At 43.9% G+C, this 26,865-nt stretch overlaps 1 protein-coding gene across 7 annotated transcripts in view; it reads left to right on the top strand.

The window, feature by feature from the left end:
• Positions 1-26,865, top strand: part of LOC117562665 (signal-induced proliferation-associated 1-like protein 2) — an 82,770-nt gene that overhangs the window by 7,715 nt on the left and 48,190 nt on the right. For 6 of the 7 annotated variants that reach the window (XR_004571606.1, XM_034240534.1, XM_034240552.1 and 3 more), the window contains exon 2: positions 23,361-25,173. Coding sequence is in view for 6 of the 7 variants with exons in the window: in XM_034240534.1 (XP_034096425.1) it covers positions 23,631-25,173 (1,543 nt within the window). In the remaining variant the exon portion in view is untranslated. Of the gene's footprint in view, positions 1-9,087; positions 9,449-23,360; positions 25,174-26,865 lie in introns of those variants that run through there. The other variant, XM_034240519.1, reaches the window with a different exon arrangement.

The raw sequence follows: 26,865 nt of genomic DNA, 5'->3' as shown, positions 1-26,865 counted from the left end.
TCTCTGAAATGTAAACAGCGCTGTAGGGCCACATACAGTTCAGCTCGGAGCGGCATGTCAAAACACAACGAACACACAACTGCTGGATACACAGCCAGGTGCGGCATATCTGACCACAGGAGCAGCTGTATAATTACACTGTTCTCATCCGTCTCCAGATAATCTGTGTTTAGGTGGAGCACACAAACACCAAAGGTCAGAGATCAGCTTGATGATGGATTTACTTTTGTACTTACTTCCTCCACAATGCTTCCAGAGTTTGCTTGATCGAAGTCTTTGCAGATGAACCATTTTCTTATTTACACGACTCTAAAGAAATAAGGTTACAGCACAACAATAATCAAAAGCATGTAAACACACACATTATCATCAGGTATCCCTCACGTGGTGACATTTTGAGGGGGGGTTGCAAAGAGAGAATTGAGTGTAGGTTAATTGTTTCCAGTCATTTAGTTTAATTTTCAGTGAAAGGCAGTCTGGGGTCCCCGAGGACACCCCTTGCTTTCCCCTCTGGGCTAACACAGCAGACTCCCCAGTTAAACCAAGGCTGCTGATATGTTTGATGACCTCATGGATCGCTGCTGCATCATTGCTTTGTCACCTCAGGGTTGTCGTCGTCACATTGCAGAATCAACAACATGCCCACGGCTCAGTTTACAATAAAACATGGTTTGCAAACATTGTGTCATGGATCCTAAAACACACACACTTCACCATGAGCCTCTGCTTGATAGGATTTCCCCCCAGGGAGTCCAATACTGGAGCAATGTGGTTGTTATTTATTTAATATGGATAGAATAGTACAGTCTGTGCTTTTTCAGGTACAAAAGTAATGGTGGGAACTCCAATATTTCATATTTCTTAGGATGTATTTCAAGGTCAGACTCAAACTAAATGCAAAAAAAGGATTGTTGTGTCGGAGTAAGATTGTATTTATAGCAGCTGTCTGTGGGAGTCGTACGTCTTACTAAACCCTGCTGGATATATACCACTGCTCTCCAATCTACTAACATGAAAGAGAGATTTTCCTCTTGATTCTGCGGTGTAGGTGACCCCGAGTGCATGTTGTACAGCTGCCAGTGCCTGGTGCCCTCCTAATGCTGCCATCTTGATGACATTCTTCAGAGCACGCTGCAGTTAAGAGATAAGGAAGTGAGTAATAAGGGAATATGTGCTTATTTGGGAATCTGTTGTAAAAGTCTGGCCAGCTCTGTGATCGAAGTCAGACACTATTCCTGTGAACATCTTTTATTTTGCCCCTGATCTCCAGTGAGTAAGAAATACATTTAAATATACTCCTTTTTATGTTATTCTTAATTGCATAAATATGAATGCCAATGGACTCTATGCATGTACAAAGGAGGTCTCTAGAGGAAACGCTGCCATAGGCAATCCAGCCGTACTCCTCAAGACTGTCGAGACGTTTGTTTTTCGTCCACCCATTACCTACTCCCATCCCCCGCCTCATAAGAGTACCTCATCAGATCGTGGGCCTCGATCAGTTCTGAAGGTCAAAGGTCACTCGATAACTGAGAGCCTGCCCGTCGGGTCGGATCAGTGCACATGGCTGCTGGTGGAGGAATGAACTCATCCGCACTCATCTCCCTGGACACCTTTTCTACATTCAGGAAGGGGGATGGTATAAGGAGGTGGGGACAAGAAAAGACAAGATTTGAGGAGGAAGAAAAAAGAGCATGCCTATCCCTCCTCTCAACACGCGTTTAAGAATCTCTGCGTGTGTACGGAGATATTTCACAGGAGATGATGACCTTGAGGAATGGGATATGTGTATGTACTGTATGCGTTTGGAGTTTTTCTGTTTGACAGCTGACTCCTCTCTAAATCAGTGAGATCAAGGATGTGCTGCTGAGTGGCAGCAGAGAGGCAAGCACAGTTTAGTGCTCAGTATTTCCCCAGATGCTTTCAGTGTGTCATTAACGTTATTAATCTGGACATGGAGACAAAAGCACACAGTGTGATTGTGAACATGTGGTTGTCTGCGCACGTAACACCCCGTGCAGTTGTGTGTTTCGCTTAGGTGCGCGTGTGTGGGTGGCTCTCAGTGGGAGGTTAGTCTTTGACACCCTTTCAGCCACCACACCTCCCTTAAACACACCCACCACATGCCATGCCAGCTGCAGCTGTTGTGCCTCAATGCTAGAGATGTAGAAAATTCCTCTTGCTCTGCAATTAGAGCTGCAGATAGCTGAATAGCACACATAGCAATGTCCTAAAATTGCTCTTGGTCTCCTTTTCTAATCCGGAGAACACTGAGTAAATAGAAACCGATGAGTGTGAAACGTGAATAAACGGGCCCTGTCTGCCTGCAAATTGACAGACTGTGTTTTGTGCAGGCTGCTCCTTGTGATGTGCTGTTACCCCGGTTAAAGAAACCAGAGGGTGGAAAAAGGCCTCATTGATGGGGTGGGTTTCTCACGCCTGACTGAGAATGTTCGCTTTCCATCGAGTCAAGTGGTGCATTGTGATTCAACCAAAGAAATGCAAATATATAGAACAGATGTATTATTTATTTTTTGCCCGTTTAGTCAGCAGGAGTAATCCCTCACGCCGGTGAGGATTGTGTGGGGTGCACTCTGGGTGCAAGACTGAAGTGTTAACAAGGGAAAAGCCATGTCACCCTGGCACATGTGATGGCTGCCTGCCTTTCAGAGCCCTTCTCTCAATAAGGCTAGATGCTCAGGCTAGATAAATGGAGGCTTTTGTGGCCTTTGCCAGAGGGAGAACCACACAATGATGGACACACACAGAGCAGAGCAAGGTCTTTTTCCAGAGAAAACAGCTAAACGCCGCATTTCTACACTCCCCCCTGTTTCTCTTCCACTTCTACACTCCCTCCTCTTTCTCTTCCACTCCCTCCTTCACTCTCTCCTGTCTCTCACTTTTATTTGCTTCCTGAATCTTTTCCTCCTCCGTGAGAACTGAACCTTGCTCCAATAATGTTTCCATAAACGGGCTGAGGGAATGGAAATAACTCTGACTGGTTCCCATTGCCTCCCTGTATCCACTCTCCCCCGCTAGCAGTGGCTTTACAGGTCCGTGGACAGTACTTAAGCACACATCCCTTAATGATGCATAGTGTTTTACACTGCTCTGAGCACTAGCAGAGTGCACATTTTAAAGCATTCCAAACGCCCGGACACAGCAGCCTTTATATAGCTGTGCTACTGCTACTTCATCAGGCATCAGCCCCCCCCCCCCCCCCCACTCTCAGGACGGCTGTGAACATGATGGAGCTGAGATTGGTGTTCTGCCTGGTATTGAACCACTGTACATCCTTCAATATGGCCAGGATACGCCGGCTCAGAATGACTAGTTATTGTGCTCCTTCGCTTGAACCCGTCATCTCTTGTTATTTGAGTGTTCTCCTTCCTTTCTGTATATCCTTTAGAGTCATTTTTACTTTCAGCACAGCCGTTATTTCCCAGCCCCTATCTTTTAGATCTGTTCCCTTCCCCTTTGTGACTATGGGCACATTGTTGTCTTAACTGTCACAATGTGGCCGTCTGAGGTTTTACATGTACATTTGCATGTTGGCTGTTGCTTACATCTGCAGGCCATCCTGCCGGGACTGGGCAATCTCTCATGTGGGTGGCTGCTCTGGGAACAGATGTTTTTGATGCCACTTGTAGGGGGGAAAAGCTTTGAAAGTGACTCCATAAAAAGAGATGCCAGCTGCATGGCAAACTAAGGGCCGCCAAGTTCTCAGGAATTCTATCAGAGCCATTTCTCTCTGAGCTTCATGGGCCTGTGGAGAATAAGAAGAGTTTTCACTTAATCAGACTGTTCCCTTTGGAGAAGTCCATTAATTACAGGAGGAAGTTGCTGCACTGCAACATATGCTACAGCTGGCCATGGACTTCAGTTTGGGAAAAATGTCTATCTTGTTGTTGTTTTGGTATCTAGAGTCAGAGCACAATCTTCTGAATAGATTCCCTTTTGTTTGTAGCTTTCCACTTTCGCCAGACGTTGTGCAGGCATCTCTCATGCTCATCTAAAAACACTGGCAACGTTTCCCAAACTGCTGTTAACTGTATGGATTCCAGTGTCAACTTTCCTTTGCTTCCTGACTTCATGCTCCCTTTGCACAGATCTGTACGGCAGCACCTCTGATCTGGCATCCAGAGCGCTCCCTTCTGCCAAATTTCCAATGAAAACCAGCTTTCTGGCCAGGATCATTATTCTCGTGCTAATTTTAGCCCCTAGCATCGTCAAGAAAAAGCCTTATTATATGCCCTATGGATGGAGCACGTCATCTGTGCTGAGCCGGAACTATGGGTGTCTGCCAACTTTTGCCAAAGTATAGTTTGGAGTTTGTGGTGGCAATGCTGGTATTCTGCCTCGGGAGTTTCTACAGATCCTGTTCATAGGTAATGAGAGAGTATGTGCAAACTCTAAACAAGACTTGGATAATGACTTAACTACTGAAGACCTCCTCAATGTTGTAGTGTTCAAATATGAATCCATTAGAGTGCTCTGGAGTGTGATTACAGCAACATCAATTAAGTTTGCTTCCTCAGGTACAAACAGATATAACGTTGTTTGGACTGATGGCAGAATGTTTTAAAAAGTACTGTGCTGTTTAAGTCTTGTTCTCAACCCTTTCGGCTTGCAATCCCTTGACACAATGCAAAATCTGCCATGTCTAGGGATGTCAAAATAGCACACGTTTAGTATTTGATACCAGGGACATTTGTTGTCATGTAGAATAAGAAATATTTGCTTTGATGAGGAAAAAAGATTGGCATTAGTAGTTATAAGATGCTAAGTGCAGGTGTTAAATGTTAAACGGGTCAAATATCTTTTTGAGGTTACTATGGAAACATTATTTTTACAAAACACTATTTTTTAAGTTTCATCTCAAATTGTTACCATCTTAATACTGTTTTTACTTTCGCACAATACTCATTTCGAACATGACCTCGAACAGGACCATTATGGCAACTAGCTCTCCGCCTGCCAATTTCTAAACCGTTTATTTAGTTAACAATGTAGCATCATTATGGAAGTGTAATGGGTTGTCCCTTGGGAGCCTGGATAGTTATTAGATTGAGTCTCGAGTCCTGATCCCCTGTATCTGCATGTACTCATGTTTTAAGGTTTTTGGTATCAACTTATCTGTAGCAGAAGTATGTTCTTGTATCTTCCCTAGTAGTTACCCATAGAGTAGTTTTGTTGTATTATTTTACATTATTTGTCAAATGTGCTTTCTTATTCTGTTATTATGTAACAGAATAATAATGATGTCCTGATTCGTCAGATTTAGCTTATTCTTGGTGGGTCCCCAAATTAGTGGACGACTGTGATCATCTTGGTTCACCTTTGTTTCATTGTGTTGTTTTCTATTGCTTTAAATTCACCAAATCACCCCTCGTCACTGTGCTGCTCTCTGCTCCTCTCCTTTCTCTGCCTCAACTTTCTGTCTTTGTTCCGAAGGGAGGTCTGCTGTCACTCAAGGCTGTCATATGTAGTAAAAGTTGCCTAGCAACAACATGAAGGGATGCGAAGGCCCTGTTTACTCTCCACCCCTCCACCTCATATGCCAACTACCCCCTTCCAGTCTTCCACTTTCGTAGAGATGGAGTGGCATGGAGGGGGGGGCGGGGGGCAGCAGCTCAGCCTCCTGTTCTCTGATGAATTCAGACAACAGATACGGAACAAACTGAGAGGAGGAGAGGAGGTGGAGAGAGAGAAGAGGAGGGGGGCGGAGAGGGGAGAGAAGTGACATTCAGAGATGCTGTGTCTGCCTGTTGCCTGCCAGCTGCTTTTCCTCCCTTCCTCTCTGCAGGAGGAACAGGCCATTTCCCTAAACAGCCCCTCTCCTACTCTGCATCACTAAGGAGAAACTTGCCTTCCCACAGCATGCCGTTATCAGCAGGACTAAAAATACTGGACAGCAAATGTATCACATGCCTGGCTATCGTCACACGCTCATGAATGAGGGCTGAATCTAAGCGGATGCAGGTGCCTTTCGTTCTTGGTAAATTATGAAATGTTCCCCGGTGGAAGTAATCAGGCAGAAGCCCTAGTTCCTTATCACATTATGCTGTTTTAACTAGGTTAGTACTGTAATTATGAAGCAAGCCTCAATGGCTCCCATACTAGCATGCAGAGCGGGGCTGTCTCACCAGGTTGACTGTACAACGACAGGATTTGCCCTCTGGGCTTTTCGAGTAAGAACAAGCTCCAGTAAGAGTGTTTGATATAAAAACGTAAAAGTCGTACATATTTTAGACAATGTTGAGTGGAAATGTATTGTGATAATACTTTGAACAAGTAAGGGAATACATTTATTACATATTGATGTATATGATGAAAACAATCTTTTAGACTTCTCCAGTTGAAATAAATATCCAATACTAAAAAGGCAATGTTAAAAGATTTTGTGATGTACACATTTAGACTCTCTTGCAAAGACTGATACCCCACTCATGTCTACATACAAAGCTCCAGCCGGTGAGTTAGCTTCGCATAAGAACTGGAGACAAGTCAACTACTACCAAGACTCTGTGCAAGGTTTAAAAAAAAAAAAATCCATATAGCAGGACCTCTAAAGTTCACTTAATAACATGTTTACCAGCAACTACTACATCTCTGTTATTTCATTGAAACATCAGAAGTGTAAAAAAACCATATTGTGGTGTTACAGGATGTATATGTGCTCGACATTCATGCTAAACTGTGTACCTTATGATCCAAAGCGGGCATCTCATCTTTTAAAAATGTTGAAGAAAGGTTTTGTCATTTTGAAAAATCAACAAAAATGTTGTGTCCAGAAAAAATCCCAAATTTGTTTCATTTCCGAACTGAATAAAATAAAATATACTTTACATTCCTCAAAGAAAATTCTCTTTAGCCACTACGAGTGCATTTCTTTCAAAAGCAACATTCATCATTGTATATATTTTGTTAAATCCGTCAAAACTCTGCACTCTGCATTTGAAAGGTGAGCTGTGAACGATGTTGTTATAGTGTTTGTTTGTCGGTTTGCATGTGTATCCGTTTGTGTAATGACTACCCTTGGTGTGTAAATTACCCATCAGACCCGGACATCCATGTGCAAACGAGCAGTGTTTGTGGGATTGTGTGTTTCTCCACAAGCCCTGCTGCACATGTGTGTAGGCTGATGAATAGTTTGCTGGGATGCAGTGACAAGAACTCTTAAGTGTTACCTCCTGGGGCTTCCCACTCTTCAAATAAAACCCTTTTCCTTCCCCTTAGTTTGAATCAAAGCTGAGAACCTGCCTGCAGAGGCGAGATCAAAGCAGTTTGTGGCACAAAGACCTGTACTTGCTGCCATTCATACAGCTTGATTAAAGTCTGTCACTTCCTGCTATTAACATGCTCCTACCTCCAACCAGAGAGAGCAAAGTAGTCTTCAGGAAGTGGTTAGAGTGACACTGTTTTAGTGTTTTTCCAATTAAGCTCCCTGAAAGTCAATTATGTTGCACTACACAAGGAGAAATCTATCATCAAAAGTCATTTACCTCACAGAGTTGTTCTTTATTGACCCTGTTTATGCATCTTAAGAAGTTTGACGTCTTCAGAAATAACTGGCGTCACATAAACACTCGCACACATTCATACCTATAGTTATTGTAAAGCACAAGTGTAGCTTTTAATGATGGTCATGCAGTTGTTCAAAGTGCTTTGCTCAGAAGTGCTTCAGTGGTAGTTGAGAAGGGTTTTATAACAGTCTCCACACCTGCATTTCAGCCATAAACCCTTAGTCACAAGACTGCTTCACTTTCACAATGGTATAGGGGCATGACACACTGGGCTGACCTCAAACAACAAGCGTCATCAAAAAGCAACTGATCAAACACTTCATGACAGAACCTGACGTCTTGTCGAATTTGAACATTTCAAAGACTACAGCTAAAACCAGCTGATCCGTGCTTGCATAAGAGGAAATTGCTACTAAGAAGTCTGTATGTAATAGTAAAACAATTACTTTTTCTCATACATTTAAAAAAAAATAATTAGGGCTGATCCCATCGAAGTCGATTAGTTGGATCATTTGTTGTTTTTTCCTTTTTTTTCCTCTGTCAAGTCAGTGTGAATTACATTTTATTTTTGGTCAAAATGAAAGGATCTAGATCTCCTCATAAAGACACATTGGTTGTAGACTTGGTCATGACATGGCAGAAAAGTCACACCTGCAGTCTGTGTAGACCAGCAGGCGTCAAGGGCTGTCATCACTCTGGTGCCTTTCCAAGCTGATAATGGTTGCAGGCACCAGAAGAAAAGGGATTAAATAGTCACATTTGTTTTGAAACCGCAAATTGGATTGTTCTGAATGCAAGCATTGACTTTGCCAGTTGCAACTTGTAATATACCACTTATCTTGTTATTCCCCGCCGTGCAGGTGCAGAACCGACATGACTGCGGCTTGCTGTCTGTCAGCTGCAGTCTCTGATGCGTCACGTCTTCTCACTAAAGCTGCACTTGAGCACACTGCCGTCATTCTTTGTTGCCGCTAATTCTCCGGCTTGCTGTGTGTAGGCCGTGTAGGCCCTTAAACCCACAGCTGTTTGCAGTGAGGCATCAGAGAGTAGTGCTCTCAGAGATGAACTCTCATTCACTTTTCTTCCTTGCTTCTCCTCCCCTTACATCCCTCCTGTCTGTTTCCTAGTTCTGCTGGAGGTAAAGATATGCATGCTCAGCATATGGCATGTGCTAGACGGATTATCAGTTTTAAAATAAGGGGCAATTCTCCCTCTCTGGTTGTTTTTTTCCTCTTATCTTAGTGTGTTTAAGTCATAGCTAGTCAGACAGACTTTTGTACCAAGCTGTGGTTCAGAACAGATAAGTGGATTCCTCCATCTCCCGTTGCTCCAAATGTAAGCACTCGTAAGGAAGGGCACAGGATTGGCCTGGGCATCTTTTCACTGTGACAATAGCTTTTCCCCCTCTTTTTCCCTTGTCCTTCCTGTCAGCCCAAGGAGCTGTGAATGTCACGGCCCACCCCTTCCCCCCCAACCACCAACTTCCAACAGTTCCCCACCCAGCACAGCCACCTACTTTCCTTTACATATGCTAATGTCTCATTCATTCTGTTGGTGGCTTTGTCACAGGGGGAGGGAGAGGGTAGTGAGCATTAAGGGGCAGCTGTATGCATTTCACTATATTGACTCCCCGATGGCAGGCAGACTCTTCCTTATTTTACTCTTAGCTTCTTTTCAGTCTATTTTTCTCCATTTTCTCCCCGGACGTGTTGTTGGGTAAAGGCGCAGAAGGAAGGGTTGTTTATTTTTGAGGCTTTCTGCTGTGGAGTGAAGCGGGTTCCTCTCAACAAGTGGCTGATGGATTTATTAATGCACTTGGATAGCATCTCCACAGTGGACTCATTAGCACAGCGGCTCGCATGGCTTTGAGTCGTCTGCCCTTAGGATTTATAGCTCTGATGAAAATGGATTCTCTTAATCAGGTAAGCATGGCAACAGTTGATACCTAATGTTGGTTTTCATTCGACGGCCTCGAAGGAAAAAATGTAAAGGCTAAATAATGCATATTGACCTCAGTTTGACTTGAATCTCTTAAGAGAGCATATTGTTGTTTTAGGACAATCGTATGTTTGAGCACTCAAGCCTCTGGGGTGTATCACAAGAGGAATTTGTGATTCTGTGTCTCTGGCAGACGCTGCACAGAAAGTTGTTGCAGGGTGAGTAAACCCGTGATTCATCCGTGTTTACTCCTGTCCTCCCCACCCCTCGCATCCTCCGGTTGACTAAACCTCTATCCTGTGTCAGCTGTGGAACCTCCAAGTGCTGCCCTGAAGTCCAAATGTTGTATCTTAAGCCAGACTTCTGTCAGCAACACTAGTCCGAGGCTAAAAAACAATCTTTGAAAAGAAAATGTGTGCCGCGGTTGAAATAAGGGAGATACGTTTCCGCTGCTCTGAGGTTGCACAGGCTGGGTAGCATTTATATAAATGCTCCTGCCTGAGTGATGTGTGTGAATGTGTTTGTGCATTAGCGTGTCATCTCTCAATCTTAACAGTTTCACAGTTTACCTACTCCTCTGCTAATGTGACTATGTGGACTCTTATGGCGCGTTTCCACTGCAGGCCTCGCTCGGTTTGGTTAGGCCCCGGCTCACTTTAATGCTGCGCTTCCATTACAGTTTAGGAACTGGGGCAGTTACTATAGTAACGCAGTGTAGGCGGAGCCGTGACGTCATCTTCAATGAGAGCCCCAGAAAAACAACACAGCCGTTAGCTCTTAGCACTCAGAGCTCACAGCTCCTCATATCTGTTCAGAAACTAGACAAAAGTTAAACAAGTACAAACCACAGACTGCCTGTGTCATGGCGAATAGCCTACAGTCCCTGGTTTATTTATGTCTGTATAGGCCGTTGTTGTGAGTGTGGAAGGTCGGAGCATATATAACGTTAGCTTAGCCAAGCTACATTTAGAAAACATGCATTTTAAAAGGGTTTTTCGCCTGCCGTCTGTCTGCAGACTTGTCAAAGCATTAATTCATGGTTTTTACTAACCGGTATCAGTATATTGTTACTTCGGCATCATTTTGAAACGTGTATTACAATTAAATCACGGTCAAATATGTTCATCTTGTTGTAGTTGTAGCCCCCTTGCCAGCGATTCTCTCTCTAGTTTAGCATACTCAGCCCGACTCAGCCTGGTTGTTCCTGGCCCTAGAACCACGATTTAGTCGGGCCAGAAAAAAGGTGAAAAAGTAGCCCCGACCCAAAACTAGGCCAAGTGGAAACGCAACCAAAAACGGGCCCCGCACGGCTCGGCACGCTTAAAGCGAGCTACCCGGTGCAGTGGAAACGCGCCATTACTGACCTCAGCAAAAGGAGAGGCAGCCCAGAGCTTTCGATCCAAACTCAAAGAATCTTTTTGCAGCTTCTCTTTTGTAATGCGAGCCCTCTTCTCACCATCTCGTCCCTCCTCTCCTTGTTTTCTTTCTCTCTGTTCCTGAGAAAGTGCACTCTGCTGTCATTGCTTTGGAGGTTGCAGGGTAAGCAGCATGCTGAGGGAGGATGTGTGCTGATGGAAATAGGTGCTGGTTTTCTTCTGGAGGCCTGCTGGGCCGCATCAACCCTGCACGTCCAGCTCTGTCCCACCATAGCACTGAAAGCCGGTGTGGCTAGCCCAAGTTCGGGGGACAGATGGTCCCTTTTGGAGAAGGGCCACAGCCCAGTGCTCTGTGTTTGCGGGGCTCCACTAGAGCAGCCAAAAACAAACACGGCCTCCTTCTGTCGGGAGCATACAGGAGCTTCAGTCTGTGAGACCTGAAAAGGCCGTGGGAGTGACATCTAAAACTATGCATGTGCGTCTCAGTTGTGATACTAATGCGGCTTGTTAATGTTACCTGACGTACAACTAAGTGCTTCGTGGTAGCACCGCTAGCCACATTTCTAATAACACGCTATTCCATTAGTCATATTATTCAGTGTTCATTAATTTTGTATCCGAGTTGGGACTCTCTAGCTGATCCTTTACCAAGTTTACAACCTCACTTAAATCTTTTAACTCAGTGCATTGAGGGGCTCAGTTTGCCGCAGTGCTGTACTTTCATGTGTGTATAAACTGGCAAATTCTGTAGTCCTGTCTATTTTAATTCTGAGATCACCCTGAAACAACTAAAGGACAATGGCAGTGTGCTGCCTGGCAGGCGCTGGGCACACAGCCAGCTGGCAGGGCCACAGGGTAGGAGACTCCCATTTTTAGTGGAGCCAGGAGAAGGCCTGTCTTTCTCCCACACTACTTTGTGCTGCTTTTATATGAGACCCACTCCAACTCAAGAACAGGGGCTCTTTTCTTTACAAAACGTAACTTTACCGCATAGTTCTGCCCTACACCTCGTCAGTGTGATTATTTGAAGCTAGCATCAGAGCTGTGACTGTGGTTAAGCTCCTACTTGATGGATTGCTGTTAGTAATTATATTAATCTTGGCCCATAAAGATCTTCATTCCAAAGCTGCAGTGGTAAATTGTACGTTTTATCAACAGCTGTCATCTTAATGCACTACCTGACATTGGAATTTAGAAATTACACAAGAAGGTATACTTTATGTTTGCAATAGAAATACTGCGTGAAATGACTTTGATTGAGTATTGGCTCAGATTCGTGACTCTTGAAGCACTTGAAGAACATCTGTAGTGGATACTTACTGAGCATTTAGCATGCCAAAATGCTAGTGACACGCTGATTGTTTTTATAGCAAAACATGTTGCTTTTGAACGCTTTTAACATGCGCGGCTTCAAAACATGCTGCGGTGCTTCACAACACAATCAATTCCTTTCCGAAGACTCAACTGATGTTTGCAGAGAAGCAGAAGTGAAAGATATGTGCCTTCATGTTGCATGGATTACTATACACATAATTGGATTTACAATGGCTCCCCCCCTTTAGTTCCCTGGCTTCTATACACAATCAAAGTGCTTGAAACAAACCACTCTCTACTGGCAGAACCCCTTTTCTTTGTCTGGAACTGAGCATATGGTAGATATTATGAGATCTGAATGTGTGCAGGAAATGAAAAGAATTGACCATTTCTGTTGGGTAAATACTCACTGTTCCCTGAACCAAGTGAGATGGAGTCGGATCTCGGCTGACCCCCGAGCTTTAGACATTCCAGATGGAGCTACTGCTAGCACAAAGTGGAGTATACTCATGGGTGCACTCAGTGGCGTAGGAAAACAGACTCATGTTCGTGTAAGCTGCCTCCGTGATAAGGCTAGGAATAACCACCAGTCCGAACCACAGAGTCCGCGGCAAAGCAAACCGCTATCTTTTGTTTAATTTTACACGTGAGAGCACAACTGTTGACAGATGAGGTGTGGCGAGATGGCTTGTGGAGGGCAGTGACCTCGGCTTTAGCTGTGTAACCACAGATATCAGACAGTGCAGCTTCATCTCCATGGCCTCTTTCAGTCCAGCTGTCTTATATCTGTGGAAAGCTGCTCAATTTTCCAACGCTGTTATGAAAGTATTGAAGTCTGGTATGAAACAACTTCCTTTTTTTGCAGTCTCGTCTCTTCAATCCAGAAGCAAACTGTGTTTTTCTAACTTGTGGGTTTTATATAGATCAAAATGCAGACAGAGTATAAAGAGTTTCTTTTGAAGTAGCTCTCATGCCAGAGGATAGAGTCCTGGATACACTGCTGCGCTTGTGTGATAGAGCCTGTGTGTTCTTCTTAAGTCTGTGCACCTGGGGCACTGACAGGGCATCCGTGAATTTGGGCTTTTCCCACAGTGCATTGTTAGGCTGGCCGCCCGGGGAATGATGAGACGATGAGGGTGCATGTTAACTCTGTGCTGCTGTCTGACCTCCTTTTTTTAATCTCTTCTACTGATTGTTCTTATGCTGTAGGGTCAACTCGGGTCTGTGTGCGCTGAGATGTAAACAGAAAGCCTCTAATCGCCTACTTGCTCTTGCAGGAGCTCCCTCTGTTCTCTCCCAGCCGCTCTCTTTTTTTGCAGAAACAAACTTACACTTGTCTTCTTTGAAAACTGTCTTCTGCTTCTGCCTTTTATCATGTTGGTATGAGCTCACCGTGTGTGTTTATGTGCATCATGTCAAATGGTCAGTGTGGTCTAAAGCTAAAAACATGGAGGTTGTATATTAAAAAACAGAACTGGCATGTTTACTCGGGCAATATGGCAAGTTTGAATCATCTGAGTTTTGCATTATGTTTCGATGAATGCAGCCGGATTACATTTACAGTAATAACAGAGCCAAAGCAACTCTGTATGGTTTAACATGATCAGTTCCACATTTGAGTTATCAGATTTGGAGCTATGTTCCTTGTTAAGCTATTGTTTTTTTAATTTTCAAGCCAGGTGGACCAAATTTAACACCAAAACAAATCACTTTAAGGCAATTCTTCAAAATCAATAAACTAGTAATTCCATGAGAATGGTCCACAAACACACAGCGATTTACTAATGCTTCTCCTTCGCTAAACCTGTCACATTTCATATTGCCATTATGAGACATCAGCACTGATAATGTACTAGTTGCGTTAATCTGGTCCTAAATCATGGCCTAAGTATAAAATACAGCATATGTCAAAATGCATTTGAATACTTGTCCAATGATTAAAATGACATTAAGCGTGTTTACTTGGAGTGTTCATGGATTTCCTGCCTTTTTGGACGGGGTAGATAGGAGGAGACTTTTAAGGTAATGGGACTCTCCTTTTGGCACATCATAAAAGTGGCTGGCACACATTCCTCCTCATTTGTACCCCTCCTCTGTTGGAAGAAAATAATCCCTCCACTCTGTCTCCATGTTTGTTTTAGAGAACAAACATACTAGCTCCTCGTCTGCTTATTGTCATTGTAAAGCAGCACCAGGACTCTAAATCATCTTCCCCCTCCTGTAACACAAGCTGCAGCTGGAGCATCTGCATCTATTCATTTCAACTTTCACCTCAGGATTTCTGGCCTTATGTTTCCACAACTTGCAAATTGCACCCTTTTGTGTGGAGGGTGCAGACCTCAAGTCACACCCTTTGAGGACAAGCCAAATTGGATGTCAAATTGAGTATAGTGTAGCTCTAAATCTGTGGTTCTCAAATGGGGGTACGCGGACCCCTAGGGTACGTTGGAGTACTGCATGGGGTACGTGAGATTTATTTTATGTTAATGAAAAAACAACATAAGTAATGCATTTAAACAAACTGCTATTAGTAGATTAACTACTTTATTCAAAGGTTTACAGTAATGCTGGATAATAAAATGGGAACAATAAACGGGGTGCTCTCTTTTCCTCTCCCTCTCCTGACAGCCCGTCAGTCTCGTGCAGCTCGCTGAACCTGTAATAAGTGACCCGACAGTAAAGAATACATATATGTATAACTAGTTTAGCTAGTTCCAGAGTAGATAAACTAGCTAAGTGTGTTAGGTCTAACTCTTAGTGTATTTAATTTTGCTCCACTCAACGGTCCGTCACAGCGGCGGAGCTGTGATCATGCAGAGCTGCGTGTTCTCTGTCAGCAGCAGCTGATCTCTGATCTCTCTCTCGCGTCCGGTTAGACTTCACTCGCGTTTATGTCCAAATCTATCAGATCTAGCTAGTTCTAGTTAATTATATGACTGCCTGCTTATCAAAGGACACTTAAACAATAAGCGTTGCTTGGCAACGGCGTGTGGCCGCAAAGTATAGCGCAGCATGCATATGTTTATATGAGGGGTCAAAATCCCATGCTCATAAAATGCTCATATATTTGTTTCTCTTCATTCCCCACGCCCCAAAATAAATAAATATATCAATTTTAGGGAAAGTAACGAAGTTTGAGCAGTGTGGGTTTAACAGAGTTACACATTTCAAAACGCGAAGTGTAATAACTGCAGTTTGCCTCCCTGTCACTGAGAATGACAAGCCCATGTTTCTCACTAAATTGTAAGTACAACTTATTCAAAAGATCAGTTCAATGCAACTAATGTCGTCTTAGTGTTATTGCATGATGTTCAAATTGGTTTGCCATGAATTTAGTGATGGATTGTAAACATTTGAAATGTAGCATAAGTGTTTCTCAGTTACAATGTTGTTGTTTTAATAAATCAGACACCGATGGTGCAGCGCTGTAGGCTACTGTACCTCTTTATATAGGCATGTTTTCCTTAACAAAATGTGTTTGCGCTGATCAGGGGGTACGTGGCTGAATTTTTTTTTTCAAAGGGGGTACATTATTGAAAAATGTTTTGAGAACCACTGCTCTAAATGACACGAATGGAGTGACATGAAGAGGAGAAGTTGGGATACACAGGGAGGCTGGGGATGAACTGCCTTTCTGTTTGGTTACTGACATACAGCCTATCCTCTCTGATAGAGGATGTTGTTGTCACATTTCCACCGGTCACTTGCAAAGTATTATGTTTAATTCAGAAGCTTACCACTTATGCAACCCCGCTTAGCCTAAATAAATGTAAACGTGTGTGGTTTTAACCTCTTATCCTTGTTTGTAAATGATAACCAGGCTGAATATAGTTTGCTGTTTCCACATATCGGGCTCGATGAGGCAGCTGGCTGGAACTCATTTTGTTGGTTTCCTTACCTCCCACTGAGGGTGTGACCCTCTTTTCACACTGGCCATTAAAACCTCAGCATTACTCCCGGCATGCAATATTGGCGCGTTCGGCTGGTGGCCTGACCACAATAAGAGAGGGTGGAGTTAGATGATTGGGTTCTTACCGGCTCAGATATAGGGAGGGATCGCTGTGTTCAGGAAGGGGAGGGATCGGCACTTAATGGCAGGGCTTTAGCATCAGTGCTAATTTGAGTGTCAGCTGGTGGGAGATTCCTCCCTGTTGTGAGGTTGAATTGTATGGGCAGCAGATGAAAGGGGAAGACGTTGAATGGTGCATTTGGTTTTCTTTTGGTCAATACCTTCATAGTTGGTGTAAGCAGTGGTACACACACACACACACACACACACACACACACACACACACACACACACACACACACACACACACACACACACACACACACACACACACACTTGGGGAAGATGGTATGCCTGTTTTCCCAGGCCCCAGTAATGCACTCTTGAGGATAACATCACCCAATTAATTGGTCATGTGGTTTAATTGCAGGAATCTCTTTGAGCTAGGTTTGGCAAAACTCCCATTCCTTTTTTTTCCTTCTTCTCACTCCACCACTTTTACTTCTCTTCTTAACCTCCCATTCTCCTTTGCTTACCCAGTTAAGGTAAATAATCGCTCCACTGAAGCAGAAACACAAGTGTTTTCATCAGATTAGAGATGCCTGTGTCTGGTTCTCCCCTTCTTTCCCTGACTTCAAGTGCGATAAATGTAATATCGCTCAAAACTATCGCATACTCCCCTCTGATTCCCACCGCAAGGTTGGAACAGCTGCTCTCAATAGAGGATTGAAAACAGAGCCCCCACGTTGTTATAAATCAACTCCTCGGAGGACGAAACACTATTATTGTGTGCGAGGAAGATTTGATTGTATTTGAGTTTGATGTGACATGGAATGTGATTCATTGTTTTTTATTGAGGAATCAAGTGTCGGGCAGCGAAACTAAGGATGACAGAGTGATACTTCAGACGTTTGATTGGCTGCAGCCTGTCAGCACTAAGCAGTATAAGGCCGGTAAAAAGGAACCAAAAGAAATGGACTGACAAAGACTTGTAAATGAGCTTCACATAGTAATGCTGCCTGACTCATTACATGATGAAGACCATGAGCTAGAAAATGGGTGTAATCATCTTGGCCTCTAACCTACATGGCACCCTAATTTGGCTGCGTGAGGGGAGGACGACTGCATTGCAGCTTGGCCTCGACTCGGGAGGTCACGGCGTCTTGGGGACGAGGCCGGCTACTACTTCCTGCTCCCCGAGAACAGAGGAGCATTAATAGGGCTCAATTACTCTGGGCTTTATTAAAGATAATTGTCCATAATTACAGGTCTGTGTTCACCCCAGGGCTCCGAGTGGCCCAGCATCTTGCTAGGGGCTAAATAAACATGATTGACCCGAGGTGCTGGACACTAAGGAGGATATTTAAGAGGAATGTGACATTTCAAGGAAGTGAAAAACATGTCTCGAATAGAATTGGTTTAATTGGGAGCCATGTGTCTTTTAACTACAATAGGCTGCTGTTTTATTATGATAGGCTGTAATGATGCGCAATGGGTTTACAGGCAGAGACATGCAGTTTAATGGCGCCTTTGATGGCCACACATATGCAAATCGTGATATTTTGATTGCATAATTGTGACTCCCAGATGACTTTTTCGCACACATAATTTACCAAACCGTCACACATCAACTAGTTAATTCTGCAAACGATATTTTCAAATGTTACCTGAGGTCTAAGACAAGTGACAGGTTTGGCTTTTTAGAAAATGATGGCTACCTAAAAAGGACCTTGTTGCCAACCATTCAGATGATTTGGCATTCCTCTCAAGAATAGTTTCTAAGGGCTCATGACAAGGCCCTTGCTTTTTGAGCATAAAGTATGTGACTCATTTCCTTAAGTGCTGTCAGCTCTGAGTGGAGCAATCTTAATAATGTTGCTCTCAAAATGTGTTTGCATCTGGCATCGAATGGAGCTTTGGTGTTAATATATGCAGTGCTGTTTTGTAGAACATCCTTGCATTGACTTAATTTACATAAACCTCTTTTTCGAAAGTGCAATTATTTTACTCGTAGCTCAGTTTTGTTGAGGAGTGAAGTATTGTTCTGCTACCTTACTACCCAGTTTGATCTATAAGTTACAATAAAGATGGAGGACTTGGAGCGCTGCAACAAAAAGATATAATCAGCAGCTTTGCGAAGAGGAACTTTCTCTCAATGAGCACAGGACAGTTTTCTAGAAGTGACTAATGAGAAGTCACTCAGTCTAGTGAGTCTGTCACAGTTGGCCGACATCATTCCGTGTGTCCTGCCCGGGTGAAATATCAGTAATAGTGGGCGATTAATCTTGGGACGATGAACGTGAACTTTTTTGACAGCATATTAATATCCGCCGGGCCTTTAATCAGGCCACAGTGTCAGAGGATTATTTTCAGTCTGAACCGCTGGGCCACTCCTCCCTGGATGAACTATCTAACATCAGGAACATGAGTTCATTACTGTAATTAGGCCTCTCTTTTCCTTCCCCATCCCTTCCCCCTGTTCACCAGGCCTTGTGTCTTAAACACCCATAATGGCGATGCATTACTCCAGTAATAAAGGGCTGTTAGCAAAGCGCACTGCCCACCCTCCATCTGCTGCCTCCCTTGCACACACACCGACACAAAGGCAAGGGCAGAAAAGTGCCTCCTTCAGGTCACACAGAAGACGGATTCTGCTGAACAAGTAGCCTGTGGCACTCTCTATTGGTAGGGGGTGCAGGGGGGGGGGGTTGATGTGGAATGAGACATGGTACAACTGTGTTCATTAATCACTGTCACAGGGGAAGAGGCTAATAGAAGGCAGGAAAGGGAAACACGGACCACCATGTTCAGTTTATCCTGTCCTGCCCTCACTGGGAAATAAGGGCCAGCTAACCCCTTACTGACCCTGTGTAAGATCACAAACAGGGGGAAGCTAGACACTATGAACACAAGAACTTTGTTTATTCTTATGTTTTTACCTTCATTTTTGTTACGCTAAATTCAAAATAAATGGGAATTGGAGGTTAAATAGGGAAGCTCCATTCAAATATTCCAGACTATATTGTCACATGCACAATAGCGACAGCGTAGTATTTTTTGCTCTCCCATGCTTGTCCAACAAAGCAGCATAAAATCCCCTTAAGACATACAAGGAGAAGAGACATGAAATAGTGCAAGAACATATTGCAAATGACAAAAGTAAACTATACATCAAATGAGATGAAACTGATTTTTTAATGAAATACTGTGCAGTAGAATAAGATACTGTATAACAAAATAATATATAAATAAATGTGTGGACTATTAACAGATGTATGTGCTATAAACATACGTACATAACGGTTTTTTTAAGCTTTCATTGCTATTTTTATATTTTGAGTAGGGATGCTCCGATCGCCAATTTTGGGGCCGGAATCGGTATCGGCCGATACCGATCGAGTGGGCGGGGCCTAAATGGAAGATTTAAACATCACTTTAAATCTTCCATTTAAAGTGATGATTACAACTCAGTTAATGGGGCTCATTCACTGGAGCTTCCACAAACAACAATCAACTTAATTATTACATTCAGATTATGTACATTATTCAAGTTTACATTCACTTTGGATAATAACAACACGGGATAAATGAGCGGAAGCGCTCTCTTTCCTCTCTCCCTCTCCCCCTCTCCTGGCAGCCTGTCAGTTTCTCTTGCAGCTCACTGATCCAGTAATGAGTGACCCGACTGTGAAGAATAAATATATGTATAACTAGTTTAGCTTGTTCCAGAGATAGATAAAATAGCTAAGTGTGTTAGGTCTAACTCTTGTGTGTTTCGCTCCGCTCACCGGTCTGGCGGGCGGAGCTTCAGGATTTCTGCTTCACACACGTTGCATACCGCTATTTTACTGTCTTTTTCGGACACCTTAAAATAATGCCAGACCGGTGAAGCCATTTTGGCGAGCTTGTTTTGCCGCACACAGAGAAAAGTGTCATGTATTTTACGTCATGCGATCGGCTCTCGCGATCGGCATGTTTAGAGAGCACCGATCGATCGGTAGAGAGTGAGTATCGGCCGATCTCGATCGGTGACCGATCGATCTCAGCATCCCTAATTTTGAGTTTGTCAATTCTTTCCTAACAGTTTAAATCAAATGAATATTAAACTTTGATTGTTTTCTTTTCTTTCTCTGTGTTGACACAGCATTACACCTCCATCTTGTTGTCTATCTGCTCGCCACAGACTACTGTGAATAGTCCTTCACGCTGTGTTGTTGTCATGCTTTGAGATTACAGTATGTCCGTTTCTTTGTTCTTCTTGTTCTCAGTCATCTGTTAAAGCCTCTGTTGGGGTGTCCCCATTGATAAAGCTGTTTGCACAGGTGGCACATTTTGCTGTCACTAGCTCTAATTGCGAGTGTGAAAGGGACTGTGTTGAGTCAATGCGTGCCATTTGGCCGTTGGTCAGCAGACGGCCATATTGTCACCTCTGCTCACTGTCATGCCTGGGAAAAAGACCTGAGCTTTAGACACATATATTTTTGCTTGACCTACAGAAACCTCAAATACATTTCCAGCAGCAAGAGTAGCACTTTACAGTCATTTCCCCAAGAGTCTTTGTTTCTTTTGGCATCCTGCATGATGTCTCGGGGTGATGGATATTCAGTGTTTGGATTTGGCAGAGGTCCCATTTCCTCTCTGTTGTCAAGTTGAGAATTAGGATTCACAAATATTTCAGAAACAATTATCCTTCTACAATATGCAGTAAAGTACAATAGACATACAGATTTAGACTTTGTATAGGGGTCATTCTTCAAAATAAATGGTAACATTGGGGCCCGCTTACACGATGAGCACATCGGCATACAGCTCATCTTTTTTTAAATGAGACAGTCAGCAGTGCTGGAATGTGAGTACAACCATATTTATTGTTAAGTACTGCAATCGTAACCATTTTGAGGAATTTGGACTTTATTTAATGATTACATTTTACAACAACTTCTCCTGTACAATTTAGAATCACATATTAAACATTTTGCTCTTATTTTTGTCTTATAGCTGTTGTTACTATGTTACTGTTTGTTTTATGTTATGAATAGTGTTGAATAATACACGATCAAATAGATTTTGATTCATGTGTTGATAAAGATGAGACTGTGTCGATAATAAGCATCAATAATTATCCGGTAATACAATGTATGTATTATTTTGATATAGGCCATTTAGCAAGTAGTATTTTCACTCTATATTAGGATGCTGCATTTTATATGTATTTGACTGGTAACAGAGTATTTCTACACTCTGGTAAAAATACTTGTATTTAATCAAATGATCAGCACTTTTTCCACTGTCAGATCAGAACCAACTTGATAACATCATCTTCCATGTTAGCCTTTTCAGACAAAGATAAAGATGTAATCTGCATTGAAAATAAGGCGTTGGCATTGTTGAGGAGAACACTGCAACCCGGGAGATATTCCATTATTCATCGTACGCCAACTGTAACAGACAGACATATTTCCCAGAGCAGTGCTTGTCGCTACGTTATGCATTCACATGACACAACACAAAATCTTGCCGTCCTCTCCAAACCTTTGTTTAATACAGTGGCAATACAGTTTCTATGTTGTGAATGAAGCTGGTTTCATAACCAGACCAGTCTGAAATGGGAGGAAGAGGATTGTGGATAGTTTGGCAGAAGGAGCTATCATTATCAATGTACTTCTACACATTTGGGTCATGCCTGCATTAACCTGTATTTGGCCGCATACTTTATTATTTCCGGTCATCCCGAGTGTATTTGGTCTAGTCTGTCGGTCTGCAGCTAATCTTGATGTGACCCACATTTTAATCCCAAAATAGTTTACCCTCCTCCCTAACTACATGTGGAATGTAAACAGTTGTCTGGTAGCAAAATATATAATACATTAAAGGCAAGTGGACGGAGCTGAAACTGAGAGAAACCTTCCAAAGACAAATCATCTTAAACTTGCCTTCACATATTCACTGAAGCAAAAAGAAACTAGCAGTGCCCTTTTTCTCTGTGATGTGGAGGGTTTACTCTAAAACCCGGGGGGGTTTCACATGATTGCAGAAAAGGGAGGACTGAGGCATACCACCAGTCCCAAAGAACATGAAAAAAGCATTTAGGCCAATGTAGGATGACCTGGTGTCTGTATTGTGGCGTGGTGTAATCTGCCATGCAGAAGTCAGTGTTTGAGGAGATGAATCCAGCGTAGCACCTCAGTCACTTACCCCCCCCCCCCCCGGGACTCTGTGACATATCTCATGGGATGGGACTGATGAGAGAAGAGTTGCTCACTTCCTTACTGTGCATTCTTTGTCTGTTATCATCTTTATTACATTGTCCATGTCAAATTTTTTTAAACAAGGCTATATGACCAACACGCCGCTGATTTTCTAAGGTCTATAAATGGCTAATGGGGAACCAAGTGGTTTCTCTAGGACAAGCTGACCAATGTTTCACTCTCCTTCTCTGTCCTCAGATGTTCAGGTTAATGAATAATACTGCTGTTGTCAAGCTTTTTTTTTTCTCATTATAATTCCCCAAGTTAAAAAAACAAAACTGAACAAGGGTTAAACTTGAAAACATAATTTTCTATAGTTATGATAGTGGAGTGTACCACAACGTCATATTTCCGCAAATTTGTTATACGTCATAGCCCATTTACTTCATTGGGTCGTTGTTAATTTTCCTCCTAATCAACTCCATCAGATACAAAAGGCGAAGTGGGGTTGAATATGCAAAACTACCCTTCTGTATAATTTGCAGCTTGATGATGCTGCGAGCGGTTGGAGCAGATATTGGTACATGTGAACATTTAGCCGAACATCTGCCTCTTGTTGCAGTAATTTGCTTCACCGCCATCTGTTAGGCATTGGCTGGAAGCACCAACAATGATATCCATCTATCTTGTTATAAACTCATAATGGCACCAGCTCTTCTTAGAAAATACACTAATTAGCTGTATTCGATGATATGCTCCACACAGTTTCAAAACTAATACAGCTCTACATACCCCTTAGTGGGAGTTTATTTCAAGATAACAGGGTACAGACAATCTAGGTCAGCCGTTCAGTCATTGTTAATAGCTGAACTGAATGTGCTGTGTTTGGGGTCATTTTAAGGAATACAACTTCCTTTCCCTACGTTTGAAATGAAAATGTCTCAGTAACAGTGTGCTAGCCCTCTCGCCTTGTGCTAACATTTTCTCTGTTTTTGTTTCCCTGTCACAGATCCAACTCTTCCAGCTGTCGTTCTGCATTGACGGCACGCTGTGAGAAAAGACTTCGCTCCGCTGTGCCTCAGCGCCCCTCAGACACTTGTCCTTGACATCCAAATGCTGTGTGTCGATCGTCGTGCCAGCCGCCTTCTGTGAGTTATGACGACGGCTGCTTCATTGACTCAGGAACGAGGCTCCTCCTCCGCTCAGCAGTGAGCAAATCACATAATGTAATGAAGAAGTGTCCTGAAAGTCTGCTCTTCAAGGAGTCTGCTGGCAGGATATGAGTATTTTGAGCCCTGTGACGGATAACAAATCAAACCTCACGGGAATTGTGGGAGGCCCAGAAGAATACTACAGAGCCATGCAGTCAGAGGAGCTATTCAACAGGAAACTCAAAGCCCTGAATGGTAGCATGGGACCACCAGCCCCCAACATGCAGGGGAAACCTGATAAAACAAATGGAACTCCAGCCATGCCTAAAATGGGCGTCAGGGCCAGAGCGACAGAATGGCCACCAAGGAGCGATGGATGGGACGGACGACCTTCACCAAACTATCAGAGCGTGATACCAGTGTTTCAGAACGGCCAGCAGGAACACTGTGTGGAAATACTGGAGCAAGGAGAGTCAGTCTGCCTGGAGGTAGACTACTCTGACAAATACTCACTGAGTGACCTCCTCAGCCACTCACCGCTGAATGGTCTCCATCCTATCCGCCAACGCAGCAACAGCGATGTAACCATCAGTGACATTGACTCTGAGGACATAATGGACCAGCACGCTGTCAATCCAAACACTGGTGCGTCTCTGCATCGTGAGTACGGCAGCACATCCTCCATTGACCGCCAGGGCCTGACAGGCGAAGGCTTCTTCACCATGCTAAGGGGTTACCAAGTGGAAACCCTGGACCGCCGTAGCATACCGCCCATGGGTTTCCCCGAGTTGTTGCGCTGCGACGTCGCACTCTCCCCCAGCCTGCAGACAGCAGCCCAGATCGCCAGGGGTGAGATAGTCCACATTCCAGGCTACGACTACATAGACCATTCTCTCCTCTACAGCCGGGAGCCGGACAAGTCCTTCATGAGGCGCCTTAAATCCGAATCGTCTGAAACTTCCCTGTTCAGGAAGCTGCGTACCATAAAGAGCGAGAGTGATGCCTTGCGGCTCTCTTTAGAGGATGACCGGCGGCCGCTCAGCTTCCAAAAATGCTTTGCGCACTATGACGTCCAGAGCGTTCTTTTCAACATCAGTGAGGCGGTGGCAGGCAGAGCCAACCTGTGTCAGAGGAAGAACACCACCACCGGGGCTTCAGCTGCCTCCGCTGGACTCGGGCCTGGTGCTGTGGCAGGAAGCGGTGGCGGAGTCGTAGGTGGAGCGTTGGCTATGGCTATGGCTATGACTGGACCTGGACCCGGAGCAGGGATAGATAGTGGGGCGGCTGGATGTAGCAGTGGAAATACACCTATGTTTGAGTCTCCACTGGGCAGCAGGGAGGAGTTGAACCCCAAGGAGAACCTGGATGCTGATGACGGGGACCGGAAGAGCAACGGCTTAGTGCTGAGCTGTCCTCACTTTCGCAACGAGGTCGGTGGCGAGGGCGAGAGGAAGATCTCCCTCTCCAGAGCCAACAGTGCCAACTACACTGGTATGTCGGAGAGCTGCTCTTTCGAATCATCTTTAAGTTCCCACTGCACCAACGCAGGAGTCTCTGTTCTGGAGGTGCCTCGAGAAAACCAGCCTATCCACAGGGAGAAGGTCAAACGCTACATCATTGAGCACATCGACCTCGGAGCATACTACTACCACAAATTCTTCTACGGCAGAGGTAAGGAATGCTAATGATGATGATGTGTGATTTCTCCGTTAAACAGAGTTATAACAGGAGGATTGAAATGACTCAATGTTAAAGATTATTAAACTTTCCAGGCCAAATCCATTTCCTTGAAATTATGCAGAATGTTGTGTGAGCAAGTTCCCAAATGGAATAGCCTCAGATATCTTGACGGCCCGGTTATTTTTGTAGGGCCAGATGAAATAAGGGGACAGAACAATAGCAGTCTTGTGTTTGGCGCAAGGGTGTGTGTTTCACTTCCTCGGGAGAAGAGCGGTCATGTCCGCCCTGTGATATTGCTCCGAACCCCGCGGAGAAGCAGTGATTAGTCATGTGAGAAGAGAGAGGTGAGCGAGAGGGTGTGTTGCAGCTGTTCCCCGTGGGGGCCGCAGGGGTGTGACGACCCCATCCTATGAAACTTTAGGGTCAGTAAAACTATGCCAAGGTCCCAGGTCCCCTCATTAAAACACCTACATGGCCGACACTGGAAATACCACACAGACCCCGACCCATCACCGCATTTCACATATCTGTTTCCCCACTGTCTGTGAGACGCTCTCAGCAGATTGGGTTACCCATTCTTGAGCCTCCCCAGAAAACAGCTGCTTCACCTTTCACACTGAGAGACGCCTGACCTTCTTCAAAAAGAATCTCTGTGTTAGGAAAAATACTCTTCAGTGTGACAGCGTGAAAACTTAATCGAGACCCAGCGTAAAGGAATCTGCTCTACTTACAGTATGTCAGACTGTACAACTGAGCCTACTCACGCATAGTTAACGCATCCCTGGTGTAGCTGTATTATGTTTTTATCCTCATTCAGCCAAATGTATAATAGAAATACCCCGTGTTGCTGTCAGCTTCATTCTCATGTTATAGCTTTAACAGAAGATGCCTCTTTCACAGTATGTGGATGCAGCCTTTGCCCTTTTTTCATGAGGTGTTTTATCAGAAAGACAAGTCTGTCATCACCTCTGGTTCACCACAAAAAACACACACCCACACACACACACATAACAATAGACACACACACTCAATCTCACAAACATGGCTGTGTGTCACCACTTTAGGGCAAGCTTTTATCAACCTGGGCTGAACATTGATCCCATTGATTGCCTAAAGTCCTCCTTCCCTTAGCAACAGGAATGTTTGTCCCCAGGCCGCCCTTATGGACACAGTGTTTCCTTCACACCCACGGGCCAAGACTTGTTAGACACAGGTCATGGTTATATATGTGTAGGTAGACATTGAGATATACAATAGAGGGTGAACCAGGGGTTTCTTAGCCTTTTAGGAAGTGGAAGGTAATTGTTTTGTATTGGATTACAGTGCCAACACTCTAGCGTAACAGGTACAGATGCAACTTTTTGAACTTTACTTGGCCAATTGATTTCGACCTCATTGTTGAAAAGAAAGGTTGATCCTCCACATTCCAGATTCGACTTGTAAATCTCCTGCTTGCACCCTTACCTTATCGATGACATGCGGTGTGTGTCTATGGCTTTTACCTAACAGTCTGTGCCTGACTTTAACCATCATACGGCACAATGTGCAAATGTATCAGATGGTGGCAGATCGACCAGTGCATTGCTAGTCATAGGTTGCTGAGAGCTACTCATCCTGACTGTGCCCTATGGAGACATTTGACATTAAATAAAGTCTTTGAGTCACAAGAAAGTGAGGCAGACA

This window comes from Gymnodraco acuticeps, unplaced genomic scaffold (assembly GCF_902827175.1).
Source record: "Gymnodraco acuticeps unplaced genomic scaffold, fGymAcu1.1, whole genome shotgun sequence".
NCBI classification, from domain to species: Eukaryota; Metazoa; Chordata; class Actinopteri; order Perciformes; family Bathydraconidae; genus Gymnodraco; species Gymnodraco acuticeps.
The sequence above is the reverse complement of the archived record's forward strand: the minus strand, read 5'-3'. Positions and strand labels throughout refer to the sequence as shown.